General features: G+C 39.7%; 1 protein-coding gene across 1 annotated transcript; it reads right to left on the bottom strand.

The window, feature by feature from the left end:
• Positions 1-1,581: 1,581 nt before the first annotated feature.
• tmem72 (transmembrane protein 72) lies at positions 1,582-9,353 on the bottom strand. Its single transcript, XM_042502187.2, has 5 exons — positions 8,860-9,353; positions 5,132-5,198; positions 4,211-4,282; positions 3,079-3,218; positions 1,582-2,372 (listed from the first exon to the last, which is right to left on the bottom strand). Exons 1-5 carry the CDS (start codon positions 8,933-8,935, stop codon positions 1,939-1,941), a joined length of 789 nt encoding a protein of 262 aa, XP_042358121.1. The 5' UTR covers positions 8,936-9,353; the 3' UTR covers positions 1,582-1,938.
• Positions 9,354-10,453: the final 1,100 nt, after the last annotated feature.

The following is a 10,453-nucleotide window of genomic DNA, read 5'->3' as shown; positions in this document are numbered from 1 at the left end:
ATCTATTTATATAATATGTAAATAAACTTAATCTTAATATTTGTACAAGTGTGCAATGTGTATTCTGTTTGACTGATTAAAACCAAAGCCTTTACATAAGCAAACAATACAATGAACAAATTCCCCTCATTCTTTTTTCTTTTAACAAGTACAATGACAAGAAAATTGAATTCCAGCCATCATTAAAGCACCTATCCTGTTTTTTCCAGCTCAGCAGTAAAGGAAGACGTCTCTGTGACCTGTAAAGATTTATTTCCCCCATCCTGTTTTTGAGCCTGGATCTGCCATCTAGGAAACTATTGTAGGGTGGAAACACAAACTGTAGGAAGTCTCCCTCTCTCTGTCTGAATAGGATTTATGATTTAAAATGTACAGAGGAAGCTCGTTGTTCCAGCAGCTGAACTTCCTCTGAAGAGAACAGCTCATTCTGAAGGATGTGACAAAGTTGGTGGAAGCAGACTGGAAATACTGACGCTCTCTTCCTCTCCAGTATTGGGTCACTCAGTTCCTAATTGACTAGAGATCATTGTGAGGATGATAATACAGCCCTGATTATCTGCCTCAGCAAACTCCAGACAAAGACTCCCTGTTCTCCCCACAAAAACCAGAACATCTCATCTCTCCTGACTGGATTCACATATCACGGCTTTGATATATTGTGTAAAAAAAACATGTTTAAAATGTTGAAGGAATGTATGACACTGTGTAGCTGCAGGGCATGCAATCTGTGTCAGATATGGAGAATAACCCAGTTGTTTAACCGTCAGTGTGTTTTCAGGTGCCTGCTGTCTGGCCCCCACTCTCAGTGAGGTGCTTTCTGATGAATGAGGCTCTCTGCGTTTATTGATTCTCCCCTTAGCTTTGATGCTGCAGAGAGATTGCCTCTTAAGGCTACATTGAGTTATATATCTACAATTCAGTGAACAAAGGACTGTGGAATACAGTGTGTGTACAGTGTGTGAGTCTGTGTGTGTTTGTGTGTTGACAGAGCAAAACAGTATTGATTTATGACCTGAACAAAAGAGGAACGTCTGTATGGAGAATTGTATCCTTTGTAGCATGATAAAACAAAAGAAAAACAAATACAGGCTTTTCATTCCTGCTTTTGTATCACAAATATGATAATTTCAAGGTGATTTATGGAGCTTGGGTCTGATTCACACACCCTGTTAATATTATCAATGCACAGTGTATGACATATTGTTAATGCATGAATAATTATGTTTGGTTTAGTGATGTGTTTTGGTGAAACGCAGGTCCATGGCAGCACTCTGGTGGGTGATCTGATGTTTTTCTCATCACCATAATAACGTGAGCCCTCCTCCCAAGAGCTCCGTCTCCATGGTCACCGCTTGCACACGACAAACACACAATGAGGAGACTTGAATGTGACCAACACACGCACCTGCACGAGCTCTAATGCCTGCTAGACACATTTTTTCTAACGCTGAATGAATATAACAGTTGATCTAATTTATTATCTCATGAATAATGTATGCTGCAGTAACTGGATTGGATTGGCATCAACATCTTTCCTTCAATCAGTGCTGGCTTTGCAAAAATCAGACTAAAAGCCACGTGTTCATGTAGGTGCAAATGGTTTAATTTCTTTGGATTTGTACATCTGAAGATGAAAGTGTTAAAAATTCTTCATTTTGTGCAAAAGTTCAATTAAAAAAATACAAATCAGCAGAACATTTAATAAAAAATCTAATAATCTTCATATTTTAGTTGTTTAATTGCATAAAATATACAATAAACACACAAATATGCTCAAAAGTCTTTTCTTTTAGCTGGTGTCAGGCTGTTTATAATGTTTTTTTCAGCTGAAAGTCCATTCCAGTGTAACACCAGCTAGTTGCACTCAGTCAGTATGAGCACACATGCTTTCCTTTGTGTGATATCAGTGAGGAGCTCAGTCTGAGCGCAGACAGACGTTCAGTCAGTAATCATAGGCGCAGTGTCTGAGGTGGTGTCTGGCTCCGGCTCACTGTAGACATCCATCTCCTCCATCTCTCTCTCCACAGGCTCCTCCCTATTTCTTAAGCATATCCTCTCTTTCCACCTCCTCCTCTCCCTGTCTGTGCCTTTAGGTGCTGCTGTCTGCTCCAGCTCCAGCATGGCCTGGACGCTCTCTCCTCTCTCTCCCGCACCAAGGCAACGGCCTCTGGTTGAGAGAGCCAGTCCCCCACCTCTCCTTCCGGTCGCCAGGTGGAAGAATGAAGCGGTGCTGTTTGAGGCTGTCCCTTCTGTCACACAGACAGTGGTTGGACCTTGATCACTATGGCTCTCCTGTGGACTTTTAGGAGATATGATCTTTGTTTTCTTGCTTAGTATGAAGTTGAAAAAGGCTGTCACCAGAAGCATGGTGCCTGAAAGCAGAAAATATGTTCTAATTTTTCTCAGAGGGCACTTTACGATGTCACAGAAGAATACACACAGCTAGAAATAATAAAATTGAATAATGGCTGAATTCCATTTAGCTGCTTCGGTTTCAGGGTCCTCACATTGTAATTGCTGGCTCACTCTGTCATGGTTTACTGGGACACATACATAGAATGCAGCCATCATTAATGTTATTAGCTGCACAGCCCTGTCTCCTAGAAATTATGTTTATATATGACTAATTTGAAACATAAAACACATTTTGAAGGAAATGTAACACTGAGAACATAATGAGGAAATGTTGCTATAACGTAACAAGTCACAAAAATATTGATACTAAACAAATTAGTTTATTAAATGTTCACTGACAATGTATTTCAGCTTGTTTTTTTTAAGATTTAACGGAAATTCCAATCTTTTCCGAATCACTTTAAGACAGGTATCTAGACACGAACCAGAAGTTCAGGTGTCAAGGTCCTGCACTTTTTATGCCCACCATCCTCCCCAGCCATCTTCTTCCAAAGCCTATGCGCTAAATGAGTGTAGTGTTTTGTTACCTAAAAGAAATGTTGTCTCTATGTAATTTATAGGAGGTTGCAGCTACATATGTGTGAAAGTGTCTGCTGCTGAAAAGTGCAGTAAACTGTCCTGTTATTATCTGTATAAGTGTAATATCTGCCAGCATTATGTTACCTGGGATAATTGCATGCCACACCAACACAGGGTGCAAGAAGCAGACCACTGACATGATGGAGTAATAGAGGAACTTATGGAAACCTCCAATGCGAGCCATCTTCCCCCACAACACAAACAGCTGCCAGTCTGGAGGACAACTACACAGGAAGACGAAGAGAGGGACTGAGGCAGCAACAGGGACTGAAAAGTCATGTTCTTACAATGTTAGATTCTTTTAATGGAAAATATAGTTAAATATGTGAATGCTGATATGGGACATATTGTATATCCCCATGCATGGCATGTCAACTGCAGTGTGCCAAAAATACCAGGATGTTCTGCTGCATCCAGTTGCATTTTGCAGTGTGCAAACCAGCATGTTTTTCTGGCTAATTTGACCCACAAATCCTTCCAATCCATCCTTTGCACAGCATGCGATATGTCACATTGGCTGAGTCACAGACAGATGACAGCTCAGCTGACTGAAGCAGGAATAACGGATAACAGTGCATTCAAGTTACTGATATAACAATAATAATAACCATAAGAATATCAGTTATTTCAGTGAAGAAAACTATAATAAAGATGACCAACTAAAATGTACATAACTATGAAAATAACAAAGAAATAAGGAATGTGAAAAATAAGAACAGAGAAATGTTACTGTTGTGAATATAATGCTGCATGTTAAAATCTACAGTGTATGCAGTTTGTACTTTAAAGTTTCGACTATATACACTGCAGAGTGACAGCAGCAAAGCTTCACGGGCTGACCTCCATCTTAATGTTTTGTTTTTTGTTTTTTTCACTAAGGTAATGAATATGAGAGGGCCAAAGCTTGGGATATAATTATATGTTGAAGTAGTATGTCAAGTCTGTGCATACTGCATGCAACAGTACAGACTTTGTAAGGCCAGCTGCATTACACACGAAAAGTTTTTTGATTTTTAGTATGCAATACGAAATGCAGCTTTAGTGACGGACTGATAAAATTGAGAATTCATATTCAGATTTAGGTTTTTTGACCTGCTTTGCACTGTTCGTAGTTGGTTAAACCAGCTCATAGATTTTTTTCTGGATGTGTTTTCCTTCTTTGTATTCATGCCAAAGTGTCCATGAAAAATATGAATGTTACAGCAGAGTTACTCACGGCAGACACATGAACAGAAGCGTGTCCAGGAAATAGGCCAGCTCAAATATCATGATGCCAACAGATGACACTCTGAGGAGAGAAATGTTTAAAGCCTGATGAAACTGATACACTCTCAGGGATGAAATCAGTAAACAGTTTCCAAAGTATGTAAACTTGATCTAAATATGTCAGCCTTTGTGTATTTTATCTCAGGCTGTGGAAGAAGATCACATTTTCTAAATTGATGCTTGGGACTTGGCATCTCTAAGTTTTTTTCTTGTTACTGTTTCTTGTTAGATTACTGTATATGGTCCGTCTCTATTTTCTGTTTTATTGTCTGATAACCCTTTAATCCAGTGAACCAGAAAAATGTCTCCAGACCAACCATCTCTGTACGCTGCCCTCTCTCTAAAGAGTTATTGCTGAGTTGTGTGTTTCTGTGTGTGTGTGTGTGTGTGTGCGTGCGTGCGTGCGTGCGTGCGTGCGTGCGTGCAGCGTGCGCATGAGTGCAGCATTTATCTGCGTGTGTGTACTAAAGGAATAAACAGTCATGCATTTCTGGTTCATTTCTGGTTTCCTCAAGGAGATGTTGTCCTGCAGCTATGTGGGAGTTTGGCTGTGAGCCACAGAGATAATTCGAAGTTGCATTGAAGCAGTACTCTCCTTTCTGCCCTCTGTACCTCGCTTCATCCCTCTGACTCCTTCCCAGCATCGCCTTGCAAGTGTGTGTATCTGATTAATTATGAAGGCGGGCACAGTATTGTAATTGTTAAGAGCCATCAAGCCACACATTCTTTGCCATATTAAAATCCAGGCCGTGTATTTATAACTCAGTTTTTGTAACAGTTTAGTCTCAGGTAGGCCAGAGTCAGAAGTGCTTTGGTAGGTTTAAATTCATGACGTATATTATGAGGTGGATTACAAACCCTAAGCACTTACACCAGGTAGATGCCAAGGCTGTTGAATTCTCCCTGTTGCAGGGTCTCCACTCCCACAGCACACAGCACTGAAAAAGAGACAGGAAGTTCATTTTTATTCTGAGAGTTACCATTGAGCCCATTTTGTCCACCAGATGTCAGACTTAGTTCGTGATTTTCTTCAAAAGAAGGCAGCGCTGCAGAGTGGAGGGTCAACCGGTTTTACTTTACCTTGGGTGATTAAATGTAACTGTCATTATTTGTGCTGTGCTGCTTCTAATGTTCTTTTGCATTTTTAAAATGTGTCTGCCATATTGTTTTCAAGATAATCATCCCTGTCTTCTCACAGCAGTGATGTTTGAGGTACTTGTGCTGACTGAAAACCTTTTTCTCCTTGTCCTTCAGCATTTATGTTACCCTGAAGTGATCCAACCTGAACTCATGGTTTATAACACAGGGGGTACTATTGAACTGATGATATATACTGTATGTTATATAAAGATATTTAAAGAACACTTAAATTGGTAATTGTTGTAATTGTTTCCGCCATGGTAACAAAATGTTGATAATCACTTGCTCATGCTTGTAATTACCGTATCACTGCCAGCAGGTAGTTTTATGAGTGGGTACTTAATACATCACAGAACCACTGCCTGAGAATCATGACATTTAAAAAAGGTCATCAACAGATTCTCAACATGGTATGCTGATAGCCCTTCCTTATGAATAATAGCTTAAAGGAATAGTAATTCTTCTATTCCTCATCTACATTTATTCTGTGTTAATGAAAGCACCAACTTTTTGTAAAACCAGATCCTGGGCTGCACTTGAAAGTTGTTGAATCATTCCTCTTTGTCTGTAAGATCAACTAAAGCAGAATGCTGAATCTTCTCTGCTGTTGTCCTTAACCTTAGACTTCAGAAATTCTCCTTAACAGATCAGTAAAGGGATTTCATTTGATAAATTTATACTTCTGCTACCACCGGCTTCATAATATTTTAAAGGAATAGTTTGAACTTAGGGAAATACGCTTACTCTGAATGCAATCTTCCTAAGAGTTAGATGAGAAGGTTACTATTTTAATGTTTGTAAGATACATATGTAGCTGCCACCTGCAACCAGCAAGCTTACCTTAGCTTAGCACAAAGACTGGGAACAGGTAGAAACAGCTTGCCTGGCTCTGTCCAAAGGTTACAAAATCCGCCTATCAGCACCTCTCAAGATCACGAATTCACACGTTATATCTCGTCTTATCTTGTCAATAACATATTGTGGTTTTATGAGATTATATACCGGAGTATTTCTTTCCAGCTTGAGGTTGCCAGACAACCAGCATATGTTAGTAAACTTTAGATGTACTTTTGAACAGACTGGGGCAAACTGTTCTCCTCTATTTCCAGTCTGTATTGAAAGCTAAAAAGCTGCTGGCTCTAATTAACAGACAGTTATAAGAGGGGTATCAGTCCTCTAATTTAACTCTCAACAAGAAACAATTGTAGATTCCCAAACACCACAACACATTTGAACACGTGGAATGATATAAAATTAGATGACAACAAAGTCTAAAAAAATATAAAGAAAGGCCTGTTTTGCTAATTAATCTTTTCCCTGGGAGGTATAAAAGAGGTAAGTATGGTTAAGTGGTGATCGCCACTAAACACATGGAAACAATTTCGCTGGCTTACCAGAGATAGAATCTGCACCAGAGGGAAATCAGGGGAATGTGGATAAATAGTTTCTGGTAGTTTATAGAGTGTGAGAGGAATTAACGCTGCATATAGACCGGCTGGATATTAACATGTATGTGCTCCCGGCATGTATGTCTGTCTACAGAACACACAAGGAGGCAGACAAGCAGGCACAGACATGTAGTCATGTGAACACACAGCAAAAGGGATGGAGGCACATGTAGACATCATAAACATACATACACACATAGAGATAAAACATAGAAAGTGCTTGTAGGTGTGAATATATAACAGCTTGTGATCATATAAGCCCTGTAACCCAGCTGAATACAGAGACTTGGTTTTGGTATGATTTGAGGCACATGTCTCTTAGTAAATGCTCAGTGTCTGCAGCTGTTTGAATTTAAGTGGAGGGGGTCCCATATTTTTTTGATGGAGGCAGCAACCAGAGAGCTATTTCCCCCGTGATGATTTAATGTGGGCTAAGAGAGCTGCATGCAATCTGTCCCTGCAGTGTGCCCAAAGACAACTGAGGAGGGGCCATAATAGCAAGGTTATGTATGATCAAGTACATCTTTATGTGCTCCATTTATCATCAATGACATGGTGTGGTGTCCTTTGCAGCCAAGAGTACAGTTGGCCAACATCCCCATCTAACCTTCCAACAATCTGGGTTTATGTCATCTCACCCCAAATCAAAAATATATATTATTCCTCTTACCTGTAGCTGAGTGCTATTTTATCAGTCTAGATAGTACTGGTATAAGTTTCTGTGTGCTAGAGATATTGTCTGTAGAGATGTCTGACTTCTCTCCAAGATAATGGAACTAGATGGCACTCAGTTTCATGTAGGAGCTATTTTTTTTTCTATTGACCTATACCTACTAACCATCATCGTGCAGACGGAAGCGTGCATCTAGCCTACTGCTAGCTCACCTAGCACCACTGAGCTAGCTAATGTTGCAGCTCAGCCTGGACCCCCAGGAGGTGAACCGGACTTTGAAGCCAATTTGACAGAGGCCAAATGGTGCAATTACAACTCTGTCACAGGATGCCATTGGTCCCAAATAGATGCTTCCCATAGAGGATTCACTTTCATGATTTGATCCATTTGGTCTGATAACATTTTTAAAGTCTAGAAGATCATTTATCCCCATTCAAGTTAGCAGAGGGCTAAACCGGAAGTAGCCAACTTGGCTAGTAAAGTCTTGAGTGCACTTGCTCTATGGGCCAAATGATGTGGAAGATCTTGGTAATTGTACACCGGGGAAGTCCTTTTTTTTCATTTTCATGCACCACTGAGACACTTTCAATGGAACTGAATGGGGCCCTGCCTCTAACGTTCTATCCAGTTCTCTTTATACATCTATGTCTCAGCAGGGAAGGACACCATTGATGATTACATCTCACATTGTGAGCACGAGTTTCTCGTCCATGAGTATATGCACACCTCCTTCTTTGCTATGATATGGTTGGTGTGTGTAGTTCCGTAGAAAGAAAATATTTTCTACATGAAACTGCTCACAACATGGTCTGTGGATTATCTTGAGCAACCAGGTCCTGATTTCTGGAAAGAGACATTGATGTTGAGTTTTTCAAATGTATTGTTTTTGGCGCTTTGAGCACCACATGCCAAGTACCATCTAGTTCCATTATATTCGAGAGAAGGCAGTCATCTCGATGGACGACATCTCCAACACTCAACAACTTAAAACTAGATTGATAAATAGCACTACAGGTAAGATGAAAAATATCTGTTTTTGATTTTGGGGTGAACTGTCCCTTTAAAAAATCTAGATTAATATTTTCAGTTCAGACAGGTATCAGCTTTAACAACAGGATGCACACTATAACTTTTTGTACTTATTTTCTATTTTTTTTTTTATTTTAAATTTTATAACAGCACAACTACAGAAATCAGTGAGAGGACCTGGAATCTGTTGAGCATCTGTTAGTGTATGCAAAGAACAAAACTATGCCCAGACGGAAACAATAAGTAATACACAAGAGTCTGATTTTAATCTTGTTATAGATTTCTGTTTGTTTTTAATACATATCTTACCTGTTGCTGTGGAAACACCAAGGATCCTGCAGGCAAGCTCCACTACAATCCACCAAACACTAGCTGAATTCCCCATGACCTCAAATACTTTCCCTCTTCACTGTTTAAAAATGCAACCTTCACGGTTCTCTCACTCTATACAAAATAGCTGGCAGCCTTATAGTTACTAAAGTAGCCTTCTAGACGCATAGTTGACTGTTAACTACATGTGTGGTTGTTGGTAAAAAACAAAAAGTTGGGTAATCCATGAGTGCCATGATGTGAAGCTCAGAAAGGTTTGTGAGTCAATGCCCCTGTTGCTCCAATAAGTGCTAATCAGCCACACACACTCTTGCACACACACAAACAATGCTACTTTCAGCTGCTTTAACATTCCACCCTGTGCGTCAAGGTGAAACTCTTCAGTTGGCGGTCATTTGTTCAGAGAATCACATTTGTTATTAGAGCTGGTTAAAAATTATCTGTGAAGACTTAATATAAAACTAACTAATACACAAACACACACACACACACACACACACACACACACACACTCAGAATTAACAGTAATTTGTACGCACCCTTGAACTCCAGAGAAGTTCGGTGACCTTGCTTCCCAACCAAAGAGTTTCTCATCCCTGCTATAACTCCCTCTTACTTTCCTCTGTTTTGTTTCACATTGTTGTGAGGATTTGTGTGATTCAGTGTAATCAAACCATCAGAAACATGTTTTATTTCTCAAGGCCACAGTCATACATGCATCCATTTATGGGAACACTGTTGTAGAAAGAGCTAGGGATGACATAATAGGCTGCAGCTTGCGTCAATAAACAATTGGCCACATTAGAAATATTATCAACAAGTTCCACTTAGTTTGCAGTTTAATGCAACACTGACTCTGCACAGTGAGGCAGATATTCTTATAATGCAAAGGATATGGCATAAAATGCCACGAGAACCAACAGAAACCCTTTGACACACTTACACATGTGTAAATGTAAGCCCACATAATCAGTAGACGAAGGTTTGGCTGAGGTGTAAGCTTGTTCGGGCACAGCAGAGGCCTACTGGAACAAGCACTAAGAGTCACAGAGCTCACACACACACACCCTGACTCCTGGTAGGGGCCAAAGTAAGCTACATAAATCTCCTTAAATCTCTAACAAAGACACTTTTGTGCATTTGTTCCACTTGTTTCCGGCTAAGTAACAAGGTTATTTGCGGTATTTATGGTATAGAGTATAAGTGAGTGTGTCTGAGTAGTGCTGCAGAAACTACAGGAGATAGATATGTAACGATGAATGTAATATGTAAGGGATAATGTACAGCGAGTGGGTCATTATTGCTAAATGAACCCCAACAGGGTGATGCCGGATCCCTCAGTGAAGCAGAGGGGCCTTGAGTACCTGGAAGGGTGGTTCAACGTAATGAAGGGGTTCTCTTTGAAATAACGACCAGCTTGCTGTACATCATGCTGCTTAGTACACAGTTACTTATTGAAGAAATCAGTAATTTGACACAAAAATATTGATTACAAATGTTTTATACTTATTTTAAAATGGTTTAATTAATTTAATAATGATTATATTGCTTCTGATAAGTCTCTATAATCATA

This window comes from Plectropomus leopardus, chromosome 13 (assembly GCF_026936395.1).
Source record: "Plectropomus leopardus strain MGB_pleo_1.0 chromosome 13, ASM2693639v1, whole genome shotgun sequence".
Classification (NCBI taxonomy): domain Eukaryota; kingdom Metazoa; phylum Chordata; class Actinopteri; order Perciformes; family Serranidae; genus Plectropomus; species Plectropomus leopardus.
Note: the sequence above shows the minus strand (reverse complement) of the source record. Positions and strands in the feature narration are given on the sequence as shown.

Excerpts from the sequence above, each read along its gene's own strand:
- tmem72 (XM_042502187.2), bottom strand. The coding sequence starts at position 8,935 with ATGGGGAATTCAGCTAGTGTTTGGTGGATTGTAGTGGAGCTTGCCTGC. Across the intron at positions 5,199-8,859 it reads TGGTGTTTCCACAGCAACAG|TGCTGTGTGCTGTGGGAGTG; the intron begins GTAAGATATGTA and ends TCTCTTTTTCAG. Across the intron at positions 3,219-4,210 it reads CTTCTGTTCATGTGTCTGCC|TTGTCCTCCAGACTGGCAGC; the intron begins GTGAGTAACTCT and ends CTTCCTGTGTAG.